We start from the raw sequence: 26,624 nt of genomic DNA, 5'->3' as shown, positions 1-26,624 counted from the left end.
CACTGCTATCACTAAATACATCCTGCAGAGGGTGAAGATGTAACTATGATTGGAATTTGAACAGAATAATGACTACATTTTCATTTTGTGGTAAACTGTGCCTTTAAATCCAGGGACCACATAAAGCAGCTAAGTCAGTGGATTTCCCTCTTGCGTCTTGGCTCAAGAAGCAGTTATGTATGCGTGTAAACCAGCTTCTTCAGTTAAATCAGCCCATAACCTGAACATGAATATGGAGCCTTTCTAGCATACTGAATCAGACCTAAGAAAATAATTTTTAAGGAGTTATATTTTATTGTGGCAAATCTTTCTTGCTTAGTTGATATAGATTCTGGTTTGAGGAGAGCATTTTAAGCAAGATTTAAGGAGGTAAAATGACAAGTGGATCCACAAAGTATTTCCGCCAAGTTTATCTTAATCTATGCAGACAACTAAATGTCTATTTATGTACATACAACAATATGTGTGAATGAACTTTCATGCAAAAAAAAAAAAAAAAACTGAACCACTGCCTCCACCTGCTGGTTCAACAAAGTCTTGCATTCATAAACTGACCATTTTGTGACTGAAAAAATAGACACTTCTCAGAACAGTAGATATTTTAATAAACTTTTCAATTCACAAGTCTTATTGCAGCTGACATGATTAGTTTTTATATTACCAAAAATCATTGCAAAAATGCAGTATCATAAATATATGGCCATCTCATATATCATTTTTTGTACATAATTATTTCAAAAGTTCCCATAGTTGTAAAATAATTGTGCAACCAACCTAAAAATCTGATGGAAATCTGCAAAATTCAGCACAGTATTTTCCGAAGAAGATAAATACAAGCTCTTACTCTATCTTTATTAAAAAGGGATTATGATGTAAAGTGAAAGATTGCTTTGATCTTGATGTTTTAGTGCTAAAATCCTTAGGCATCCTGATTATCTTATGAAATATCATAAATCCACGCAATGAAAATGTATAATATTTTGACATATATTCAATTAAATAAAGGATATAAAAAAGGCAATATTGGCAAAAGCAGAAGCATACAGGATAAGTGCATTTACAAAAAAATAAACTTCCTCTGAATATTAAAAAGATACAAAACGTGTGAAGATGTGGCGTGTGACTGGCTGGCTGATGGACAGCGGTCACAAAGAGCCAGCGTCAGCCGGGGAAGGAGTGTGAAGTTTAACAGAAAGTCTTTTTTCATCTCTCTCTCTCTGATTCGACCTCCATCTCTACCCTATTTTTACCTATCAATCCATCTTCTCTCCTGTTTTTTTTTTTTTTGTCTCTCAGTGCCAGTCTTCATCTTTGTCATCCTCTTTCTCAGATGAGTCTTCATGGCTGCTGAACTCTGCCTGCTCTGTCAATCCGTTTCCTCCCTGATTAGTCGCCATCGCCGCAGCAGCCGCCACCGCTACCTTCCTGGCCCGAGCTGCAGCTACTGCCAGCTCCTCCTCCTCTTTCTGACGCAGCGCTGCAGCCTTCTTCTCCTGCTCCGCATGACTCTTCATGTGGGCACTTCGACTCTTCACTTTATAAAACACCCTATGGCATGGGGGGGAAGAGTATGCAACATTATACACAATAGCAGCGGTTTGGAATGATGCAACACTATTTGATAGAAGATCACAAAGTCTACTAAACTCTACTGCAGAGAGGTACACTAAATTTGAAAACGCAGTTCTTTTGAAATGTTTTAATTTCACAATGCCATTTCCCCATTTTCTTTCATAATTCTACTTTTCATCACAGTCTTATCTGCCCATCAAAACAAACATAGCAGATTATTTCACAATTTCAAAGCCATATTATATATTTTATCTGCATTTCTTTATACGATTTAATTATTTCATTATCTCCTATTTTATCTATTGTTAGAAACTTTGGATTTCCATATCTTTGACCTACATGAAGATCAACACGATGAGGTGAACCACGAGCTACTATATCTGCAGCCGACATACTGTCGGGTAACTGCAGCTACAAATCTCCCAAACATTAGTGAGACTGCAACACTGGGTGAGCAAAAACAAACTATAACAAAGGACCATATAATACAAAACCAAGACATCATGTCACAGCCTAAGTTATATGTGAAGACAAAGTTAATCTCTGATGATTCTGACGTACCTGCCACATTTCTTGCACGGAAATACTGCGTCAGGATCCGGTGGGGGCTTCACTGGAGCTTTGCTCTTCTTGGCTGCAGGCTCAGCCCGAGGCCTGTGAGGTACTGGCGGGTAGTGAGCCTCCTTATTCAAAGAGTGTGGCTCTTTCATCACCGGCAATGTCCCTGCCTAGAGCACCAAAAATAACCAGAGGTTAGTTTTGCAGTTTTTTTTTTTTTTACTTCATTCTATTACTGTGTGTGTACTTTTAGTCGATAAACTGCCTTGCAGATAGAGCTGGGCGATATGGGAAAAATCTAATATCACGATATATTTGACCAAATACATCAAGGTCGATATTGCAGCAATCTTGTAGGGTTGACTATTGGTGCTTTCACAAAAGATTAACACAATGAGAGTTTTGATAAATAATCACCCATAATGTGGATACAATGATGGTGGGTTAAGGCAAATAATAAAACCGCTAGTAATGCGGGTAAGTTCAGAAAATGACATCACTTTACTTTAATGCAGCCTTTAAAACCAGGAAAAGGCCACACTTGTGTTGAATCACGATAGCGATAATATAGCGATAGCTGTAATATGACTGGGCTATAGCTGAGGCTCGACAGCTGTAGGAATCAAGTGAACAGACTTAAGAAACGGATTTTGTAAACCATAGGGAAGTTCTGCATAGAAACAGGGTTCTTCCCCTTTGTGCAGCTGCTCGACAACTTTGCCAGATGAGAAAATTTGCTCTTACATGCACAGATTAGCTGTCATTTACTTTCTTCCTCACCTAAAATTGCTCTTAAGCAATTATTTAAATTTCTATTTTGCGGTAAAATCGTCATAAATAAATACGACAGCCAACATTTAAGACGATATCTAGCCTCATATCGATGTCGATATAATATCGATATATTGTCCAGCCCTACTTGCAGATACTAGAGTATGCAGTGAAATACTTACATAGTCATGAGCCTGTAGTGACTGAGCAACCCTTGCCCGCTGGCTGCTCTCATCTCCATCCATCTCTCCTTGAGTCATTTTTGTCTGCTGTGAACTCTGTAACAAATCACATCAGAGAAATACAAGATAAGTGCACAAAATATTAGAACCAACCTTTAAAATTTGGATTTATACACCCTAAACACCCTTTTAAAAAGATTATTTGGTGTCCTTTTTCAAAGATGAAATGATCACATAATTTTCTCGTAACCTCACTAATTAACTGAGTAATGCAACTGTGGATTTCCACTGGATGCGGAACGTCTGTGGACCGGCTCCGCTGCGGAACGGCTGCGTGCTCCGCCGTCCGTCAATACCAACTATGTCCGGATTTGTTGCAGCACGGCTGCGGCCATGACTGACAGCCGTAGTCACGAGGACCCTTAATATCTCGCGAATTCACGTAGAATAGAACCACAAAACCAACAACGGTTTGTTTCCATCCAGAGGAGTAGAGGGGAAACAACTTTGTGCTGTGTTTTCAAGGTGTAGTGCAGGGAAATATGATCCGCCGTGAGCACGGTGTATTTTACTTTGAAAATTAATCGGATTTTTATTTTGTTTCTGTGCTCGACTTCCTGTCCTGCACTATCTGCCGTGTGCTGAATTGGTGCGGAGCTCTCCGGCAGCCGGAGCTGGGACGGAGTACGGACGCAGACGTTCCGCAGTCAGTGGAAATAAACACATTTAATGGAAACCTAATGACTCAGTCGACGTTCCGGAGCCGTTCCGCAGCCGTTCCGCATCCAGTGGAAATTGCCGGTAATGCTTTACCACACATCACTATGGTACTCCACTCTACCTTAATGTCCACCACAACCTCTGTGGGCTTCTCTCCTGGTGAATCTGGCGGGCCAAAGGTTAAAATCCCGTGGCGTCCGATCTTCACCTGTTTCTTGTATGTGTAGTAGAACTCCACACACTGAGCCACAGTCTTGGTCTGCACCTTTAAAATCGATCCAAAAAAAACCCCCATACACATGCAGAATTTAATATCATTAATTAACTTTTTCCACAGTGAGGCTACTGTGCGGGATGCATCTTACAATCGACTGAATGAAAATGTATTAATAATTTGTGTGTATATTATTACACAATGTGAATAAGAACACGCTTAAGACAAGTGACAGCCTCTGCCTCATGCCAGCGGTATTGTTGCTGTTCATGATTCTATGAAATGAAGACCACGTTTCCCATAAATCCAGTTACTTCCTATCACATAGAGGATGTGGCTTGAATAGTCTAATTTTTTAGTTTTATTTATTTAATTTAAGTTTTAAGTCTGTTTGTGATGAAAGAAAAGGACATTTTCCATCAGTATCTGGCCTCATATTGTAAAATGCAGACTCAGACTAATGGCTGAACATCTGTGTTTTGGTTTTGTTTGTTTAAAGCAATTATACCAATGCATAAGTAATGTGCTTATTGATTTATTAGTGTTGAAATGCTATAACACCATAAATGTGCTAGAGCACATATATAATCAAATGTAAATGTATTTCAGAGTTATTCACATTGATTCATAATAGTTAATGCTGCAGGGTAAAACTAACGAGCATACCAATTTCTGCACCATGAAGAAGTCCTTCCTGTAGGCAGAGATCCCCTTATTGAAGTAGCACTTCTCTTCTGCAGTCCAGCAGTCAGAGCCTGCCAGTGAATCAGATGCAGTGCAATTTAATGTGTGCTTAACAAGAGAGAATTAAGAAACATTTACAGTACATAGGTTAGGAAATCAGTAGTCTTGCATTGCCAGATCTTCCTCCACCGCACCGCAGAGGAGGGTCTGGCTAGTCCACACAGCATTCCGGGATGGGAGAAAAGTGTGCTCTGGTTTATTGACCAATCTTTAAACCAATCACAAACGTTTTGGGCGGCGCAGGACGCAGGTACGGTGCCTCTGCAAAATAGCCTTGGGAAGAACCTTGTTTGGGTGGAACGTAGGGAAGCAAACTCTGGATTTAAAATGGCTGTCGAGTTTGTGATGAGAATTTTACTCCAAAAAAAGTTAAATATAATTTGATTGTAGGTTCTAGCTCGGAGGATGTTTCCCGAATCGACGGACCCGACCGGAGTTTAGAATGCCTACACAAAGAAAGCGGAAGGTGCAGGACATCCGGCCGAGAAACGAGGGACATGCGGCGGAACCTCCGACGGCACCGGAACAATCCCGTAAATGAAACGTCGTCGATATAGATAGGAAATCAGCGACAGAAGCCAAAGAAGAGACTTAGGCAGTCAGGACATCTGTGAGAATCTACTGATTTTCTTTTAACAGCTTTCCTTTTTCTGTAATGTCAAAGCTCACCTGAGTAGTGATAACCTGCCAGGTGATGACCATTGGGGAAAACTGGGTCCTGAAGCATCAAACGTCCCAGTGTTTCCTTAAAATCAACGTGATTAATCACAGTGCACAATCCATTCTTTAAAAAGCTCATTGTTCCTCATTTGAGTCCTGCAACAATCACTATCAAACGGTTCAGTAACAAATACAAAGTTGCAATGAAAATAGTCATTTTTGAAAAATGCATGTTATCATGGTCATAAAGACCATGATAAATGTAAAAAACACATTTTTAAAGACTTTGATTAAATTAAAAAGTTGTACTGCTAATAATCATGCAAACTGAACTGCAGTAAATAGATTATAAGTCACTATACTCACAAGGAAATCACCTCCACATTCATGTAAACAGTGTAAAACCAGCTCCTGGTTGGTTCCTCCGCCCCTGAGCACACTGCAACAAGCCATGTTCAGCAAATCCTCCACTACAAAAAACGGAAGAGAAAATGACGAGCGTTTGAAAGAATTAGTGGATGAGATGGTGATAAAAAGCTCTCACAGAGAAAAGAACAACGATCAGTGAATAACTTATGTGAGATACTAACTGCTCTCTTGGTCACCGTGTTTGAGGTGGGAGTCCTCAATAGGGATCCAAACCAAGTCAGCCTTGTGCAGGTCAAACTGGGAGGAAAGTTGATCCTGCAACTCGGGAATTTCTGCCTGGTATTTTTGCCCAATGTTGATACGCCTGAAAATATATATATATATATATATTTTTTTTTTAAAGGCACAGTTCTGGAGATGTAAGCACGTTTCTGATAAGAAGTTATTTTTTGGGCCAGATTTTGAAAGTTGTTTAGGCGGCTGTACTTACGGTTCAAGGCTAGCAGGTGCGGCATCAGTGATCAAGGACAGAACAGGAGGTGTGATTTCTGAACTTGCTGCAAATACAAAAACAAAATCTCCTTGTTAGACATCTGAGAACGCCTCATTAGTAGAACTTGTCTCCGATCTATACTTAAAGAAGCAACAACTGAGACTTACTGGAGCGCAACAGACTGCGCGTCGCAGATTTGGGCGCAGGTGGCGGTGGCAGGATTTGGTTGCTTACGGCGATGTTGGTCAGGAAGGTGGAGAAGTAGAGTCCCGAGCCCTCGCGCACAGGAGACAGGATGGGTGGAGGCGTGTACGGGGGCAGTGTGAGGGGGTTGTCCGGAAGGCGGACCGGAGAGCGCAGGTTGCTCTGATAGGAAGAGATGCTGGAGTAGAGGGATGGAGGGATGAAGGTGGATGGTTTGTGCGGAGGGATGATGAGAGGCTCGGGACGAGGTCGGCACTTAAATTTGGATTTTCCATCCTCGTCCGGCCCGGGATCGTTTTCCCCATCCTAGACAGAAGATTGAGGGTTTGATCAGACAGTTACTTTGTTTTCTTTAATATCAATTTAATGAAATGATAAATTGTTCTGCTGCAACTGAGCTTGATGTATTTGTAGGAGCATTTGCTGTAATTTGATTCCCCATAATCAATTCATGTCAGCTATGAAGTTCTGTCTGATCCTTCCAATGGGAATTTTCTACAATTTTTGATAGCGGATCAATTTTAAATATTGCAGGGAGTAATGAAACCCCTGTTAGATGAAGAGCTGCAGGCGACAGTCTGCAAGGTTACCTACAATACATACTGAGGCCCATTGTTGTTGTGTGGAAAACTACTTGCTCCATGCAGATGGCGGTTGCAAATATTACTGACTGAGTTTGTTATTAAAACAACTTGAGTTTGTTTGTGCAGTAAACTGATACATCAGTTGCTCTTCTGGTGAACTTCAGACAAAGCAGCTGCTCGAGAAGTGTTTGCTGTCGCCAATCAACCAGGAGATTTAGGCAGAACTAGACTTGACTGAAGATTATCATCTGATATCCTTACAATACTAACCTGGCCAAAACTCTCGGTCATGGAGTTTCTGAGTGATCGCCGACGAGCCACAATGACAGGTTTGCGATCAGACTGTCCTGCAGGCCACTCACCCTGGCCGAGTCGTCCCTGAGTCCAGCCACCCTGAGGATCTGCTTGTCTACTGTGCACTGGCACTGATACAGGGATAACCAGAGGCACCATATTGGCCTGTCTGCCTGAAGAACCATCTTCCTGCTAGGGCACCAAAGCAAAGAGGCGGGAAGATGAGGAGAGATGGGAAAGAGAAAGTAACAGGGAGATTGGGAGATGAAGCAGAGAACATGGAAAATTAATTGAGATATAAAAAATTAATATATAACCTTTTTGATTAATCGTTTAGTCTGTGAAAAGTTAAAAAAGAAAAAAAAAAAAGGTGAAAAATGGCCACCACACGAATAACAAGAAGACATCTTCAATTGTCATTTCACCCAAATATTTTCAAGACTGAGAAAGCGAGCAAATATGAACATTTAACGTGTTTGAGCCAATGAAAATGTGGCATTTTTGGTTGATTAATAGACTGAAACGATAAATCGATTATGAAAACAGTTGCGCTTTCATTTTCTGTCGATGGATTAATTCATAATAAAGTCTAAATCATCAATTGAGAACCAATAGCTAATTACTGCCCACTTTAAGTGTTACATTTACTAAACAAAGTTTTTTTGATTTTAACTACTACAGGTTAACAAAAAAAAAAAAATGAAGTGCTGCATCTATCAAATGTAACATAGGGATTACACTTATTTTATTACTACATATTTCTATAGTATTAAGAGTGTGTACGCCTTCTGGTATGTCTAATCAAGCTGATAAAAATTTGAGCAATCCTAATTTCTACTGGTGGCAGTGAAACCTATAAATCAGTTTTATGATGTATACTTCAGACAACGATAAGAACCGGAGTTAGACATTTTAATCTCATCTCCTAACTCACAAAAGGGTTGCACCACAATACACCAGCTCTGGGTGAATAGCAATATAAAACCTGTCTGGTGTGTGTTAGAGAGTATAGGAGTGTATGTAGCTGTGCAGGTTGACAGCTCGGCCTCTCCCTGGCTCTACAGAATGACTAGGAAGGAGCCTGAGGAATGTGGAGGTGTGCAGACATGCAGCTGCTCCAACTGTAAATTCAGCATGCGCAGTCTGCACAAAAACCTGCCACAAGCCTGATAACTCCCTGAGGGCAGAGAACCAAACGTCCCTGACTTCTGTGCTAACAGAAACTGAATTCAACTAGTATTGGTGCTTAGTGTCTGTTTTAGAGAAGCTGCTGAAGAGAAAATAAAGAAGCTGGTTGTAGTGGGTGTGCCACTTAGAATGTAAACATTACAAATCCTGAATAACTGCTTTAAGTGTATAATTTTTCTTAGAGCTATAAAATGAGAGCAATCTTTCAAATCCAAAAAGGAGGAATCTTCAATATTTTTTCTCAGGTTGCACCAATATCTGGTGCATGACAAGGTCCTGTAATATGACTGGGCTATAGCTGAGGCTCGACAGCTGTAGGAATCAAGTGAACAGACTTAAGAAACGGATTTTGTAAACCATAGGGAAGTTCTGCATAGAAACAGGGTTCTTCCCCTTTGTGCAGCTGCTCGACAACTTTGCCAGATGAGAAAATTTGCTCTTACATGCACAGATTAGCTGTCATTTACTTTCTTCCTCACCTAAAATTGCTCTTAAGCAATTATTTAAATTTCTATTTTGCGGTAAAATCGTCATAAATAATTACAGTGGTGGTGTAATAAGTGACTTTTGTTTGTTTTTTTAACCTTGAACATTTTAGCAGGCAGGGACTCCATTTCTGAAGCCTTCTGAGCCAGAGTTTCCAAGTTGATCTCCTTAGATGCTCTCCTTCTCCTACGGATGACCCCTCCTGTTGTCACTTCCCCTCCTTTAACAGCCTGAGTGCCTGCTACTCCATTATGGGATGGTGGAGGCTCTTTGGATGCTTGAGACCAAATGTTTGTCGAAGGGGGTCCCAGTGGGGACTGTCCCTCCCTGGAAAGGCGACGTGAACGCCGAGGGGCAGCCAGCAGTGCATCTGAAAGCTCTGCAGGATTTGTGGCTACCTTTTCAGGGCATGGATCAGGTACGGGTGATGAGTCACTGGTTTGGGCCTCTGGTTCCTGCTGCGGCACCACTGACTGGACATCCTCTTTAGGCGCTGTGTCAGGTGGACCAGGCTTAGGAGGCTGAAAAATCACAAAGTTTTGGGTTTGTTGCTGGTTTGGTTGCACCTGTGGTTGTGTTGTGTCTTGCTGTGGCACATTTTGTTGTTGCACTTGCTGCTGTTGCTGCATTTGCTGAATTTGTTGCTGTCGCTCCTGTAACTGTTGCTGGTGATACTGTTGCTGCATTTGCTGCAGCTGTTGTTGCTGTTGCATTTGATGTTGTTGGATTTGGTGATGCTGCTGTTGCTGCAGATGTTGCTGCTGATGCAACTGAAGGTGGTGATGCTGCTGCTGCTGCTGCTGCTGCTGCAGCTGCTGCTGCTGCTGTTGTTGTTGTTGTTGCTGCTGCTGGCGACTGTGATGCATTTGTTGCTGCTGCTGCTGCTGCATATGGTGTAGTAGCTGTTGTTGAGTTTTAGGCTGCTCACCGTACGCCAGGCTCGGAATTCCCTTGTTGCCTGGAAAAACAGAGTAATAACCTGATGAAAATTGTTGCTTGCTGGGCCTAAATGTTGCCTGGAAGGGCTGCAGCATGGACCCCTGCAAAGTGTGAGAAGGTACATGGGGCTGACCCTGGAGCTCCACGCCTTTATGGGCGTTTTGATATACATGCAGCTGAGCCTGGTGCATTGCAGCCGCAGCGTGCTCCCACTCGAGCCCCCTCCCCTGAGCTTGAGCCTGGGTGGCATCTCTGTAAACCTCAACAGGTCCTGGCAGTGGATTTTCTCCCCCCATTGGCAGAGCTACACCCTCATGGACTCCTTTGTGGAACGCCATGTGACCCCTGACATTCGCTCCACTCATAAAGGGGCCAAAGTTCTGCCCCCAGGCTGAAGCAGAAGCCTCCTGAGACCAGCCGGCTGCCTGTACAGAGTCCTGGTGCATCCACTTTACTGGAGCAGTCTGTTGATAGTGCGGTAGACTTTGGGGCCCTTTCTCTGGGTTGTAAACACCAGAGCTGCTAGCAGAGTCACTGTGGCTTGACTCTAAACTCGGAGGTCCGATACCATAATAAACCTCGCCTGAATGCTGCACAGGCTCTTTCATGGCTGCAGCCCGATGCTTGCCGCTCTTGTCAGTATGAACTTGAGAAGGAAGACTCATAGTAATAGTATAAGGTAATGTTGGAGTAAGAGCTCTCAATCTTGATCTCTAAGAGTGCAAAATGTTACTGCCTCTGTAGTGTGCTTTCTTTGTCTAATTGTGTATACAGAGGTATTTGGGAGGAAATATAAATCCCAAAGGAAAGTGCAGGGTGGGGAGCATGTAACCCTCCTTCCAAAATCAAATCTGAGGTTTGCTGTCCTTTCTTCTCATCCTCTTTATGGTGCCGGACCTTGTGAGAGAAAGGAGGGGTTAGACACTTTCTTTTTCTCTACAGACAAGCACACAAAGTTTTCAGTCGGCTTTCACTCGTATGCAGCAAAGAGGAAATTGAGGCCTACTCGAGCAAAAAGCCCAGTCAATAAAGTGAAAACCAGTCAGAGAGTATGTGTTGATGTAAGCGCTGGAGGAGCAAAACCTAAAGGCTATATTTCGATATTTACGTGCAGACAGGACGTTATAAACTCAAGAAGTTTTGAAGCGGTGGCCAATAGCACCAAGGAGGCGCTGACTGTATCGCTGCCATTTGGCATAACAAGAAATACAGGAAACGAAGGGGCTCGTGCAATCACCCGAGCGATAGCCAGTGATGTTATGTTAAATATCAGCAATAAGGAAGCGTCTGAAGAGCTGAGTAATGTTAGGCAATAAGGCAGATTAGTTAGCATGAGTTAGCAGTGTATATACCTTGTCAATGGTGCACGGAGCTCTCCATGGCCAGCTCCATGGAGTCACTTTGGTTTCGATCAAAGTCGACTGCATGCAGCTCCATGAAGGGATTCTGCGCAGCAAATGTCATAACTCAGACAACTTTCCCTCGAGTTTCACAGCGCACAATATGGCGAACAGTGGAGTTTACAATCCCACGAACACATAATCCAAAAACCCGGACAGGCTGGAGAGGCTCATAAACGTAGTTACAATGTTGCACACTGTATCGTAAAACCGTACACTTCAGGGTGAAAAAATGTCCACAACTTTCTCCCCGCAGCAACCGACGAGTAAACCACGCATGAGACGGTGAATGTGTGGAAACTGTGCCGTGCAGCGGCCTGCTGTGGTATTTCCGCTGATTTGAACACGTTGCTGCGGAGCCCCGCTGGTTTAAACGTTGTGTGTCGGTCTATCCAAAATATATGAAACGCTGCGAAACTGCGCAAACACGCAGAAAGTTGTGCGCCCCAGAACGTACCGCCTCACCCCAAAACAGCTCAACTCACATCCTGTTATCCAATCCGATTGTCTGACCACTCCCATCGCTGTATCCGTGTACGTTTGTTTTGCTGTCACGGCTGCCCGGAAAGCGGAGTCTCAGCTCACCACCACACGGAAACAGTTTGCTGTGGGTTGAACCCTATGGGAATATTAAAAAAAAAATACTTAGAATTAGGTTTCACATGTACTTTTTACAGAAAAAAACAAAAACAAAACATATATATATATATATATAGATAGATAGATAGATAGATAGATAGATAGATAGATAGATAGATACTTTATTCATCCCGAAGGAAATTTTAGGCATCCAGTAGACAACCATAACACAACAAACACATATACACATATATCACACATACATAAGAGTAAAAATAAAAACTAAAATAAAAATCACTCACAGAAATGCAATGACCATATATTTACATTCTAACTTGTGGTCATTACATCTCTATTGCACATAGTCTAGAGTAGTGAACACAATCAAAGAATTAGGGACATTTTTACTTTGATGAGGCTGAATCGAGAGAAGGAAATTAGGCTTAACTCTTAACTTGGATGCAAACAATAAATTAAATGAATGTTCACCTGCTTAATGCACATATTCTCTTTGTCCTGCATCACCATATTTTAACGAGGCAGTGAAGTTCTTTAACAAAACATCTTTCAAAACAGTTATTTTGACCTAAGATGAATGCCTTTACATGAGCACAATCAGAGCTGTGTCCATGGGGCATGTCAGGGTTGTGCCTAGTGTCTTTAGATAAATGTATCAAGGCACTGCTGACAGGAGGGAAGTGTCGTGTCAGGACTGCATCTCTGCCTCATCAGACTGCAACCTCCAGCTGGCACTGGGACGATTCACAGCTCAGTGTGATGCAGCAGGGATGAGAATGAAGAGATCCAGGTCTGGAGCTATTTCAAGATCATTTAGCTGGAATGAGGATTTGATTGGCCAGTGCAGCACATTGCCAGATTACGTTACAGTTTGTTGCAACAAAGTTGAGTCAGGTTTAACTTTTTTGTTTCTCACAGCCCTACGTGTGTAAATGCAGTGGGTTCATTCAAAGTAAATGATGATGCACTATTCTGGATAAAGGTAAGACTTTGATCCCTTGGTGAAATTCACAAGCTCTCCGGGAGTATAAGCCTCACCTTTTGCAACATTAAAGTAAGCTAATGTACACATAAACCAATAATATAAATGATTCTGAAATGGGCCATTCTGCATAATGAATACTTTTTGAGTGCTTTAAGTATATTTTGATGCTCATAATTTTAAATAATAATAATTATCAATATTTTTTTTTATCAGGAGCACCAAAATTCCTGCAACGCCTTTGTTACTCTCTTAATGTTTATTTTTCGACAACGATGCTCACAACTGATCAGTTTGAATGGCGCCCCAACAATGCTGTTGTGCAGAGTGTTCCTTCCTTAGTTTGTCTGTGCTCCGTGTTATTGTGTGCCCCTTCACACTGGATGCAGGAGTTACCGGTTTTTTATTCATATATTAAATATCTCAGTGTGCAAAGGAAAAATACATAGCCTATTAATTAAATGATATATGATAAAGTAAATGAAACATAAAACATCAGGTATTAAGCATAATAAATAAACAATGGCATCAATAGGTCAATATAACTTACTGAGGAGCTACAGCAAATATCGATGTTCAACCAGAAAAATGTTGCAGGAGTTTGCGGATCAATCAACAGAGACTAGCGCTGTGACGTCAACACCGCCGCTGTGAAACAGAGCACTGGGGGACCATCACTCCCCATCCATTAGCAGCTAGCTGGCTAACTCTGGCTAACGTCAGCTATGGTCCATCACCATTATTATATCATTTCTAAAATAAACAACTGTTTGGAATGACCCGGCTAGCTAACAACAGACTGGGAACATGGGGACTGTTGGATTCTAACTAGGATCGCAATGGTGCAACGAAGCGAGGTAAGGGGTCAAGAGAGCTTTGCTACCTACTGCTTATCTGTAGTAAATATGCTAGTTAGCTTGTTTACAGGACCACCGGAGCCGCCGCATTGAACGCAGTCCCCTAGCTAGATTAGCTTCCTAACGGCTAATCCTCTCAAACGACCGATTTATGGCCATTTATGACCAGTGATTGCCGCTGCGCTAGTCCTGGTTGTGGTGTGGCACGGAGTCAAATAATGCTAGCTGCTATCTTTTCGTGACCATCTAGCACTCGTTAGCGTCTTGCATGAGCCTTAAATACGTGAGGTATCTAACCGTTGTAGCAGTTTAAATGGCATCAACCACATGTTTCTGTCAGGCACAATAACATGTAACAAGTAATGCTTCATCTTTCTATCTTTTGCACGCCCAGTAGCATGCAGCGTGCTGTGATTTTTGAAGAGAAAATGGACCTGCATTTTAAAAATCTGTTCCCTGTTTTTTAGTGAGGGGCTTGCGTCACTGATGCCAGGTGCAGGCTGTAGCTGAGAGCACTCAGGATGAGTGGGGCTGGAGAGCACACAGACATCCTGTCAGTGGTAGACGTGGTCAGAGACAGATGGAAAGTGGTAAGAGAAATCACAAAATCATGTTTAAAAAAACAGACAGATGGCCCAATAAAGAGAGCAATGATTTATCCACAACCCATGTTGGGTTGACAATTAATATTCCCTTCTTTTCAGGCAAGGAAGATAGGTGGAGGCGGGTTTGGCGAGATCTACGAGGTTTTGGATCAGTTGAGCCAGGCCACTGTTGCCTTAAAGGTGGAGTCTGCTCAGCAACCCAAACAGGTGCTGAAGATGGAGGTGGCTGTGCTAAAGAAGCTTCAGGGTGAGTGATGCTGTCCCCTTCCTTGTCAGTGACAGAAAATTCCCAGATAATTACTAAGTAACAGTTTTCCCCAACAGTTTGTTTAGCCAAGTTGGTAACTACCTACATCATGATTTATGATGTTATTAGTCAATTTAGTTAGTAGATGAGAGTCGAGCAATAGCCAAACCCATAGCATTTACTGTGTAAAACCTATCTGCTTTTTTCAGTGAAGGATAATGTTTTATTTAATAAAAATGATATGATATAAGCTGCAGTGGTCTTTGCTTCAGTCACCCCAAAACACAGTAGGAAACCCTAGTGTATCGGAGACGTTGTAGAGCCTGATAAACCATTCAGTGAATGAAGGAGGTGTTTATAGTATCTATAAATCAGTGTCCTAACTACTGCTGAAATATTCCAGCAGTGATTTAAATATATCACACAATCAGCGCTTGCAACATACTATATCTCACATTTGTGTCTGGAACAGTATCAATACAAATGCTGAGAGAAAATTAAATATAATATAATATAATACATTTCTGTGACAGGCAAAGACCACGTGTGTCGCTTTGTGGGATGTGGCCGAAATGATCGTTTCAACTATGTGGTGATGGAACTCCAGGTAGGATTTTTTTCAATGTTAGTCAAGTATTTTGTTCGCAGTCAACACCAACCAGTCTGCGTCATATAATTGTAACACGCTGTCCACTGATTTCCTGTCTTAAGGGGAGGAATCTGGCAGATTTGCGCAGAACCATGACCCGTGGCACCTTCTCCGTCTCCACAACTTTGAGACTTGGCAAGCAGATTTTAGAGGCCATTGAAAGCATCCACTCTGTAGGATTCCTGCACCGAGACATTAAACCTGTAAGTTGACCTGAAACGCTTGTTTGTTTGTAAATTTGTATTTGTATAAGTCAGTTTACCGTTTAACTTGAACTTGCTTATGTTTTTCTGTGTTGTTAAAATTGTAGTCTAACTTTGCGATGGGAAGACTAGCCAGTACCTGCAGATGCTGCTATATGCTTGATTTTGGCTTGGCCCGTCAGTTTACCAACTCCAACCAGGAAGTCCGTCCAGTAAGTACTTCCTGAAAGCAATGGTTTTGGTTGTTAATCAAAGATCCCACATGTTACCAGAGAAGCTGTTCCAAAGCATACTCCGTCAACTCTTTGAGGTTTGGTCTAGCATGCTGATACAGAAAAGTGTTACGACAGAAGGTTTCAACAGAAATTAAATCAGATACTGTATGATATAACTTACTCTTAGAGCACGAGAGTCATCCAGCTGATAAGATATCTAGAAACACTAAGTTAAAGGTGGAGTTACCGATTCTTATCCGGTACACTTTTTTGTCAGTCAGTCAGCGAATATCTCCTCACACTCTGCTAGCTGTCAAAAAAATCTGGTGTTCATACACAGCCATGGCTCTGTAAATGGGAAACCAACAAAATGGTTCAACCGAGCCACACAATACTATTCAGGCTACTAGAGCTGCAAAGATTAATAGATTAATCGATTAGTTGTCAACTCTTAAATTAATCGCCCACTATTTTGATAATCGATTAGTCGGTTTGAGTAATTTTTTTTAAGACGAAAGTAAAAATTCTTTGATTCCAGCTTCTTAAATGTGAATATTTTCTAGTTTCTATCTTCTCTCCTCTGTGACAGTAAACTGAATATCTATCTTTGAGTTCTGGACAAAACAAGAGATTTGAGGATGTCATCTTGGGCTTTTGGGAAACACTGATCCACATTTTTCACCATTTTCTGACATTTTATAGACCAAACAACTAATCGAATAATTGAGAAAATAATCAACAGATTAATCGACTATGAAAGCAATCGTTAGTTGCAGCCCTACAGGCTACTCTCCTTCTTCACGTCCTCGCCCACGAGGAGCGGAGTGTAACGTAAATAACATCGAAGAAGATATAACTTTGCCAACTTGGTATAAAAATTTCTTTGAGTGTTATATATCACCAACACCAACTTTCACGTGACATCTGTGTGACCTTAATGACCCTCATGTGACCATCCCAAAAAGTTTGAAAGGCCTGGGACTGGGAAATGTCAAAGACTAAAACAGTAAATCCAGTTGCCTTTAACATAGCATTTATAGATACATCAGAATGTTATTTAAGACCTATAAACAAACATTGTGTTATTTGGGTTTCAGTTTATTTGCATTTTACTATATCTTTATTATATTATATCTCTAATCTCTTTCAGCCTCGTCCTGTGGCAGGCTTCAGAGGAACTGTGCGATATGCTTCAGTCAATGCTCATAAGAATAAGGTAAGCATGAACCAAAAACATTCTGCTATTTTTTATATCTTATCCTTGAAATTACTCACATTTGTGAATCCTAATTTGTAGGAAATGGGTCGTCATGACGACCTGTGGTCCCTCTTCTACATGCTGGTGGAATTCATGGTTGGTCAGCTTCCCTGGAGGAAAATCAAAGACAAAGTATGGGCATGTATATATCAGTCAGTATAGATTAGTAACTCACAGCATGTGTATCCATTCAAACTCTTCTTTTTCCCCTCCCTGCTCTCAGGAACAAGTAGGAAATCTAAAAGAGACCTATGACCATCGACTCATGCTTAAGCACCTTCCCTCAGAGTTTAGTACTTTTCTGGACCACATCTTGACCTTGGACTACTTCACTAAGCCAGACTATCAGGTTGGCCATCGCTTGTTTGGCATATTTTGCACACACTGTTTATACCCCATCCAGCTGTCAAATGCTGACCCCTCTGGTTTCTCTGTGACAGCTCTTGATGTCAGTGTTTGAGAACGCTATGAAGAGCCACAGTGTGCTGGAGAATGACCCTTATGACTGGGAGAAATGTGACTCGGAGGATATGCTGACCAACACTGCCGCAACAACCACTGCTCAGCAGCTCACTCGCCTCACACCGGCGTACTTGGGGTATTTACAGCTCAAGAAAGGAAGCTCTATCACTATTGACACAGTCTTTTATTCTGTTAATTGGTTCTTGTTGCAGTTTCACTTGTGCTAGTCAAACTTCCTTCATACTCTGTTGGATATGTGTTGAAATATATAGCTGCAGCTTTTTTTTAGACTCAAATTCTGCACAGTCAGATTCCTGAGAAAATCACTGCTCTAAATTGTGCTGTTGAAATGAGCTGCAGGGTGACCTTCCCTTTCCTCCACAGCATGGCCAATGCTTCAGTGCTGCCAGGCGAGCTGCAGAGGGAGAACACTGAGGATGTCCTGCAAGGGGAGCGCCTCAGCGACGCTGACAACTGCCCCCCCATCCCCACACCGACCACCACCCCTGCTGTGGATGTATGGTCAGAGATGGACCGCAACCGAAACCATAAACATGTACAGCCGATGATCAGGAAGGTCAGGGCAATGAACTTTTTACTATAAACGCAAATCAGAATGTTCTTTCCTACTGCTGAAATATTATTCTTATGTAAACTCTTCTCTTCCTGTTCATTGAGATGCATAGTTTAGCTGCAGTGCAGTGGATGTCATGCACAAAACTCTCCCCCAAGACTACATTGACTTTGCCCAGAGATATGATAATATCTGCCAACCTCTATCACTACGTCTACTCCTCCTAGGCTTGAATAGAAACCCACTACTGACTGCCTGCCTCCCTATTTAAATAAATGGATGCCTTGATACAGCTTCTTTCTGGGGTTATAAATGTAATATTACCGTTTTTGACCCTTCTTGTCATTCATTCTCCTCAGGTGGTGAGTGAGGATGAACACAGTCAGAACCAGGGGAACCAGAGCCCCAACACCGGCTCCATGCAGAGTTCTCCTAGACGGGTGCGATCAGAGACCATGTTCTTGGAGCGGGCTGCGCCACTGCTTCGGAGGATGAGACACAGTCAGAGCTTGGCGTTTGAAAAGAGGCTTGCACCCGAACCCAAGCCCACCATTGAACGCTTCCTTGAGGCCTAGTTAGTAATCCGTACACATGAAATTAAAATATATACAGTTGTGAGAGCTTGCAAAAAAAAAAAAAAAAAAAAAAAAATTTTTGGGAAAACGGACAGAAACTCACCATAACAATTACAATATCTTGTTTCAGCTTGGGCAAACAGCGCCCAGTCCTTTTTCAAGTCGGGGAGCAATCCATTCCTGAGAGGGAACATGGGCAGCATCCTGCCTGCAACGAGGAACACTCTGGCACAGCAACCCCTGACCACGAAGAGGGCGCAGCAAGCAACGGCTTTGTGGCTGTGAACCTCAGTCCCGTGCCCCAAGAGGGAGACTCTCAGGAGTGGGTGATGCTGGAGCTAGAGCAAGGCAGTGGTTCTGGAGCCACCAAGCCTCAAGGGGAGGCCCTGCATGAGGACAAGCCTGAGACGCACACGCCCGCTGAGACTGAGAACCAGTCCTCTGAGCCACAGGATGGCCAGCCCACAGTGGTGCCGAGCAGTCCTGTTCTTTCACAGATGTCCATGCCTGGCACTTGGTTACTGGGCCACAGGAGGCTGCCGGGAATGCTGGGACAAATGCCCTCTGTCATTATGGGAAGACCCCAGATGGACCAGGTAGGTGTGACCAAACATTTAGTCGTGCGTGAACTGAAAGCAGCATTGTGAAATTAAACTAATGAAATAGATATAGACTGTAAGTACAACAGTACACAATATGAATATAGTAGCTTGGGTATGGTAGATATTAATCTCAATTAATATTAACTCATACAATCAGTTGAGCTAATTTTTTAGGTTTATCTGGTGTTACTCGAAGGTTAGCATTAGGGCTAACTAACTTGGAATAGTTAGTGAACATTACTAACTCGGAATAAGTGTTTTTCTTGTTCTTCCCATTCTGCTGACATAACATGAATGCAGCATAAGCACAGTGTTGCTTACGTTTGTGCTTAGTTGCCATCGAAATGTAGATCTCCAAACCTTTCATGATTTTGAGCACCTCTACGACTTAGATATACTTCGGACTTTAGACATGCTCTAATTAATAATCAATTCATTATTAATTTATAGGTTTTTTTTACAAAGTTTCGGAGAGAAAAATAGGATGGAATCTTTCAAAAATAGGTGTTACAACTTTGGACTTTTAAAGGCCATACCCTCTAACAATCGTAAACTCTTCTCAGTCCTCTAGCTGTGCGCTACATTCCCCTGTACAGGAGAGGAGTGAAGCAATACCACTAGAAGCACCATCTGCTAAATCTGAAAAACTCCCTGAGGAAATCTTCAAAGATGGAGGGAGGTTGGAGTTAGCTCCACTGCCAAGTTCAGCCAAAGGCCCCAATGCTCATCTGACAAACGACAGAGACCCAGAAAGTGATTCTGGTCTGCCGGATCGCTCCTCCGAGCCGAATCAGCAGCCTCAAGCTGACACAGCAGGAGGCGCTGTGGAGAGCACCGTCACCGTCTCGTCCTCTCCCCCGCCAGCTCTGCTCAGGAGAAGAGACTCTCCCTCGTCCCCAAGATTGAGTCGAATCCCAGTACGAGACCCCAGCAACCCCCTGGACTCTCCGAGCCGGGACCTCAACGTGGAGAGGCGTCATCGCTGGAGCAGTCCAGTCCCCGGCTCCCCCACCCACTCACCCTCTCCATCTCTGTCCTGTGACAACCTTCCTTGCGCTTTGCCAAGAGACAGGCTCTTCTCAGAGCGAGGCTCCAGGTCCGATTGTGTAGGAGAAGACCCTCTCTCTCTGTCCTCCTCATCAGGTAGTAAAAGTAAGATTCCACGTCCTGTGAGCGCCGCCTTTATGCCCGAGCAACTCACCAGCAGGTTTCTACCTCGACCACCTCCTGGGAAACCACCCATCCGCCCGTGTGTGGACAACAGGTATGACGTTAAAACATTATGGCTAATAATTTAAATCCTGATTTAGAATATAAATGGGATTTTCCAGAATGTCACTGTTGACCTCTATAATTGGCCTTTTTCCATTATACAATGGGCAACTGCAATCTGATTTTATGCTGTACACGTTGCTAATAGTTTTCCACCCAACAGCAGGGCACAGTAATAGTAGTAACCTTGGTGAGGAGTTGGTGTGCAGCCTGTCACCTGAAACCGCTCCATCTCGTTCGATATCTTCCTGCAGTAATTACAACTGATCTGCTGTCAAAAAATGCAGTTGTCTTGTTTTGCTGATTTGCATTTTTGATGAATGATCCTTGTCGCACTTCTGCTTCACAATAAAAGCCACCACATGTTTTAGCAGTTGAATTCTTTTAATGTGATGTTTAATAAGCAGCAGTAGGAAATGTTCAGTTTGCATTAGCCGTAGCTTAATACGGCTCTGGTACGTTGTTAGAAGACTGAACAGTAAACAGTGAGGCTGTCATCAATGAGATTAAATTACAGACAAACGGGAATGCTGGATCGTTTCCTGTGAATTCCTTGTGCATAGGTAGGCCATCTGAATCCATTGTGGGAAAGGCAGACTACAGCACTAATTATGAAATCTACAAGAGAGTTATTTACAGACTGTAAATACAATAAATATTAATTATCAAAAACAGGGTTTTAAGGGACGTTTTAACGATAATTTTAATTTCTCTCTACGGAAAGATTTGAGGAGGAATCATACAGAAGGCATCGTAATCGTATTGTCTTGTGTTCTTTTCTCCAGACGACGGCGGTTAAGAGTGCGTGCCAGCAGCACTAGTGACGCAGATTTTCTAGCCAGTCTGACTCAGCTGATGCAGGACCGAAGTGGGATGCTCTTCAGCCCTCCTCCGCGCCCTCGCAGCTCCTCCTCCTCCCTTCAGCGCTCGCTAAGCTCCTCACCCTCACGCCAGGAGCTCCGGGAGGGCGGGGCACTGCAGGGACGCAGCCGCTCTCCATCTAGCTTCTCCAGCTCCCCTCCCCCTCGGCACCCTCACCCACATGACAGGTTCGGAGGGCAGGGTCAGTGGGGCCACAGCTCCAGGGGAAGGGGTCTCATCCACGAGAGTAAAGGCTCCGGCAAAGTGAGTCGATGACTGTATTTGACACACAAGTGACTGATCCGGATAGTGCAACTGTAGCGAGAGGCTGTTTCACATCCAGTCATTGATAGCATGTGTAAATATGGTATTTACTCAAGGGAATGTACTGTATGTAATGTAAAATGTATAAATTGTATTTATTTATTTATTCATTTGTTGGATGTGTCTCTCAAAATACTTGACAATGTGGCTTGATACCTGCAGTTGAAACAAAAAGGTTGAGAAAACCTTAAGATTGCCAACTCTTACCTCTCATTTTAACTCTTCTCTTAACTCTCCATATAGGCCTAAGATGAGACCAAAAAGATAATGTTTAATACCCGAAGGATGTAAAAATGATGCTAATTGTAGATATGTACCATGAGGTCATAATAAACACTAATAGGAACCATGTAATCACGTTAAGAACACTAAAAGTAAATAACACCTCACGTAGTATACCAACATCGGCATTCATGTTCAGAACCAGGGCATGCAGCCCCATGTTGACCTCACTCCTGTAAAACGGCTAGATTAATTATTGTATTTGACAATGAATTGTTCATTTGGCATATCACAGTGTAGTAGTGCGCTTTTACTTTGCTAGAAAATATTTGTCATGCAAAAAGCATCTGCATATTAGAATGTACATGTAAGTGCACTCATACCTAAGTATTGCATGAGTATCACTGCAAATGATTTTTTTTATTATTCATTTGTAAAATCCGCTAAAACATCTGTATTTTTGTTGAACTGCTTCTGATTAATATACATTATAATGTAGACCAGCAATGATGTGCAATTTTATTTCTTACATCAAGTAGATGATAAAGTAAAAAAACTGATACAAATGGAACCTGTTTATCACGTCTGATTGTTGCATTTTCTTTTTTTTTAATCACAATTTAAAATGCATATTAAAATAAGTAAATTCAATAAATGCCAGATCTCAAAAATGTTACTTCCTGGCTACACCTGCTGCAGTTTTTCTTGGGATTAAAGGGTCAGTTAGCCTAAATTTACTCACTATTTCCTTATTCACTCGTAAAGGTTTGCAGATCGTTTTGGTTTTATTTGCCCGAGTGTTAATATGTCTGTCTCTGAGATTTCTGCCACCACCTCGATACAATTGAATGGAATTTGTTTTGTGGCACTCCCAGCAATGGAAACAGCAGCAACAATGCCCCAGTTACTCTGGGTAATCCACAGTGATCAATTTTTATTAGAACTAGTGTCTACGGGAGGAATAGTCCCAACCTTAGCAGCACTGTCAGTGATCAGATAAATGGGAAAAGACAGTCAAAGTAGACAGGTAAACCTTGACTAAACATGCTCAAATTATGTTTTTGTTATACTCAAGTCACACCAACTCAGACTGCGACATGTCCCCTGAGAACAATCACTTGTCAAATTCTGTCGAAGCAGCTGACAGACGTCCCTGTAAGCACAAGAGAGACTGCTGATGCGCCAGTGGGGTCCCAGATGACAACAGTGAAATAAAGGCTCCTCCATGTGGTCACTGTTTAAATTTTAAAATCAGTAATTGACAAGTAGTTAAAGTATGTGTAGACAAAGAAAATCTCAACAATGATGAGCTCTGAACTCCTTTTTAATAACAGCAAGATGAATCATTGGTTTGAGCTTTCTTGCTACACCGTCCCCACTCTGAAAACAATTTCTTTCCCCAAAAACATCAACTAAGGTTTGTCAGTGTTTATGTACAAGAGGAAGGGGCTGTAATGACTATTGACTGCTACACAAGAAACTAAAACTACAACAAATGGACAGATGTTGGCACTTTAACAAGCAACTTAATTAACAAAAACAATCTCACTGCTGTTCTGGAGCTTTTGAGTCAGCTGTCATGGAAATATTTGAAATTTCAATTTTTTCTGACCACTTAAAAGGACTTCTTGTCTATGCTAGTGTACAAATGTATGTTTTTTTTTTTTTGTTAACTGCCGTTTCCAAAGTCAGAAATTAAGTTTTAATCTCAAGCAACTTCACAAATAGGGTCATAACTGTGAAGACGATTTGATCTTCCCCAAGCATCTGGGCTCAGAGTTGTTTAAACATGTTTAAAACACTGCAGTTTGGTGGCAATGAGACATACTATTTAGGGGCAAGCCTTTGGCAAAAATAAATAACCATTTAAGCGGATACATTTTACTTTTTTTTATTCTAACATTTGAAATAAACTATTTACCATTTTGTATTACACATTATAGTATTTGTTGGATAATAACAAAGCTGTTATTTCTATAGCTGCACAGTAAACTCCCTTATTTTGTCATACTGACTTTTTTTTGTCATTCTGACTTTGCAACATCAGATATGTGTTGGGCAGTAAAATGCAGATGGCAATAAAATGTAAAAATATTTATTTACAGTACATCGTAAATTCAAATACAGAATATTTGTTGTTGTCGTGTAGTATATCTAAGTATACTAAGTTACATGTCCTGCTCAACTGATATCAGCATACAGTAGTTTATTTATGCGGTGTACTTAATTGAAGACGTGCATACAATTTTGAATGCATGATAAAAAAAAAAGGATTGGAACCCAGATGCCAGCAGCCAGGAACACGTCCGTGGTGGTGACACTATCTAAAAAGTGAATCATGACCTGCAGGTGTAAGGTCTAGAAGAGAGGCGCAGACTGTCTGGGGTCATCTGGTAACACACTGATGGAGTCCTCTGCCTTTCCACACAGCATGCAGAGCATAGTGTACTCCTGGACAGCACAAAACAGACTTAATATAAATATTTTAAGACTATACAGTGGCAACAACTAACCCTAAATTATGTTGAATTAGTAGGTTATGTTTTGTAATGTGTTGTGCAGACAGGAGTACAGTAGTCCAAGTAAAAAAACAACCACAAACATCAACATCAAACATCAGAACAGACACTCTCAAACAGACTTCAATACAATACAGCAGACTGAAATGGGATATAAAACAGGTTAGAAGTGCTCCTTCCCCTTTCCCCCAATAGGAGCCTGAAGTTGATGATATGATATATAACAGGTTTGGCCCTATTAAGCATTTTCCTCACATACAAATCTACTTAGTTATTATATGGTCAATAAACCAGTGTAGATATACCTTACCTGGTATTCATCAACAACAGAGAAAGTGTATTCGTGCCTGGCGATGACATGGTCACAATTTTTGCAAACATCTGGAAGGAGAAATGGACATCAGTGGATTATTGTTAAACATGCTGTGGTAGAGTTTCTTACAAGGTTGGGATTATTAACACTAGTAGCCACTAACTTTTGGTGAATTATGAAAGATTCTGGTAATTCTTTCTTTTTCACAAGACCCTCTGAAGAAATATGCTATATAGCCAAAACCATTCAGACACCTTAATATGCTGCTGTAACAGCCTCCACCCTTCTTCAAAGGCTTTCCACAAGATTTCGGAACTTGGCTGCAGGGATTTGGTCCCACTGAGCCACAAGAGCATTAGTGAGGTCGGCCACTGTCCTGGCTCACAGTTGATATTCCAGTTCACCCTAAAGGTGTAGAAATGGGGATGAGTTCAGAGCTCTGTGCAGGCCAGTCAAATTCTTCCACCCCAACTGGGAAAACATTTCTTTATGGAATGTGGCATGTTGAAACAGGAAAAGCATCTTCCCCAAACTGTGTTGCCACAAAGTTGGAAGCACCCTATTGCCTAGATATATCACTGCATGCTGCAGCATTAAGATTTACCTTGGATGACACCAAGGGGCCTTGACCAAACTTTTTTTTTAAAACAGGCCCAGAAGTGCATAAACGATCAGAACATTTTTTTTTTTTTTTTTTAAGTTTTTTATGAAAACGTGAAAAATGTGTCAGGAGCAAAAGAAAATAACTAACGGTCATATGTTACGATCTCCTCTCCATCATCATCCTCTGTGGCTTTATTGCTGATCAGCACAAAGTCCCTCTGATGGCAGTTGGCACAGCCCAGATAGTTCATCAGGTAAGAGCCATTCTCCAAACAAGTGTTCCCCTGAGCAGGAAATCACAGGAATACCATCACATGTAACTCTTTTTGCTTTCACCCTGAATTTTAACGTTATACTTAAGCAGGACATCATCGTTTGAAGTGGTTGTTTCACCTAACTTTAAATAAATAATCTCACAGGTAACCGTCAGTATCTATACATTTACTAAATGCGTAAATTGGCGTGTGTGTGTCAGACTTACCCGGTCTGGGTATTCTTTTTGCACACAGCCGTTGCACATTTTAACTTGAAAATATTTGTTCAAGTCAGTTAGCGATAAAACACTGTAAACGGCCCGATACGGTTTGTAGAGAATAGAAGAGGAAGAGAAGAGACGCCCCAACTCAGAGTAATTTCCTGTATCTGTGTCACGTGGGTTTCGCCCATGGCTGTATGCCACGCCTCTTTTAGGAGACGGCAGGGTGTACTGACACAGGGCCTGAGTGAACGTAAACAAATATGACTGATTTTTTTTGTGGCTTTTTACCCCAAATTAAATATTGGACCATTTTCTGACCATCTGGCATTTTTCAGACGGACAAGTCAGAAGAAAATTAACTTTGTTCGAGACCTGTTTCTGTCTTAGCAACAAGCTCTCGCGAGATCTGGCAACACGGATAGACTAAAGTCATTCGCGAACGCCACAAATAAGTTATTTGCTATGCTGAATATAAATTGTAGCTGTGTAAATAGCTGATTTTAGCAAAAGAAATATAAATTAATTATGCAATTACACAATATTACACAACTTTTCATCTATTCACATACGTTCTATAGTGCTCATTATAGAAAATCTTTGAAACAGCTATTACAAACAGCTTCTTCTTTTTGCATAGACTGTAAATATGTATTATTTGTAATATTTAGCTAATCTCTTTCATGTCTTTTTGGCAAAAACTTCCACTTCCACTTCTGCGCGGAACGGTGGTCCCTGTGGCTCATTAGAGCTTTAAAACATCCTCATGAGCGGATGTGTTTGCAAAAAAACCAAATTGCTCTTATCCCATATTTTGTAGATCTAGAAGGG

The 26,624-nt window shown here is 41.7% G+C and overlaps 3 protein-coding genes across 7 annotated transcripts; 1 reads left to right on the top strand and 2 right to left on the bottom strand.

Moving 5' to 3' along the window:
• Positions 1-581: 581 nt before the first annotated feature.
• Positions 582-11,915, bottom strand: mideasa (mitotic deacetylase associated SANT domain protein a). Of its 5 annotated transcripts, none has more exons than XM_078274994.1 (13): positions 11,864-11,915; positions 9,138-9,997; positions 7,342-7,557; positions 6,451-6,793; positions 6,281-6,347; positions 6,012-6,154; positions 5,788-5,891; positions 5,431-5,506; positions 4,684-4,772; positions 3,925-4,068; positions 3,084-3,179; positions 2,134-2,300; positions 582-1,548 (listed from the first exon to the last, which is right to left on the bottom strand). In XM_078274994.1, the coding sequence occupies exons 1-13, from the start codon at positions 11,898-11,900 to the stop codon at positions 1,293-1,295; spliced, it is 2,598 nt and encodes an 865-aa protein (XP_078131120.1). In that variant the 5' UTR covers positions 11,901-11,915; the 3' UTR covers positions 582-1,292. The 5 variants fall into 5 exon arrangements, with proteins under 5 accessions (XP_078131120.1, XP_078131117.1, XP_078131119.1 ...); XM_078274991.1 differs by lacking the exon at positions 11,864-11,915 and adding an exon at positions 11,331-11,857 and having other exon boundaries at positions 9,138-10,875; XM_078274993.1 differs by lacking the exon at positions 11,864-11,915 and adding an exon at positions 11,331-11,857 and having other exon boundaries at positions 6,027-6,154; positions 9,138-10,875.
• A 1,671-nt stretch (positions 11,916-13,586) lies between these two features.
• Positions 13,587-22,454, top strand: ttbk2b (tau tubulin kinase 2b). The gene is made up of 15 exons (XM_078274997.1): positions 13,587-13,814; positions 14,282-14,404; positions 14,519-14,666; positions 15,200-15,273; positions 15,378-15,518; positions 15,626-15,730; positions 16,884-16,949; positions 17,031-17,123; positions 17,215-17,340; positions 17,432-17,589; positions 17,838-18,030; positions 18,387-18,601; positions 18,733-19,198; positions 19,768-20,468; positions 21,262-22,454. The coding sequence occupies exons 2-15, from the start codon at positions 14,336-14,338 to the stop codon at positions 21,611-21,613; spliced, it is 2,907 nt and encodes a 968-aa protein (XP_078131123.1). The 5' UTR covers positions 13,587-13,814; positions 14,282-14,335; the 3' UTR covers positions 21,614-22,454.
• A 1,508-nt stretch (positions 22,455-23,962) lies between these two features.
• churc1 (churchill domain containing 1) lies at positions 23,963-25,958 on the bottom strand. The gene is made up of 4 exons (XM_078274998.1): positions 25,800-25,958; positions 25,467-25,602; positions 24,713-24,783; positions 23,963-24,334 (listed from the first exon to the last, which is right to left on the bottom strand). The coding sequence occupies exons 1-4, from the start codon at positions 25,836-25,838 to the stop codon at positions 24,242-24,244; spliced, it is 339 nt and encodes a 112-aa protein (XP_078131124.1). The 5' UTR covers positions 25,839-25,958; the 3' UTR covers positions 23,963-24,241.
• Between the last annotated feature and the right edge of the window lie 666 nt (positions 25,959-26,624).

This window comes from Sander vitreus, chromosome 18 (assembly GCF_031162955.1).
Source record: "Sander vitreus isolate 19-12246 chromosome 18, sanVit1, whole genome shotgun sequence".
Taxonomy (NCBI): domain Eukaryota; kingdom Metazoa; phylum Chordata; class Actinopteri; order Perciformes; family Percidae; genus Sander; species Sander vitreus.
Note: the sequence above shows the minus strand (reverse complement) of the source record. Positions and strands in the feature narration are given on the sequence as shown.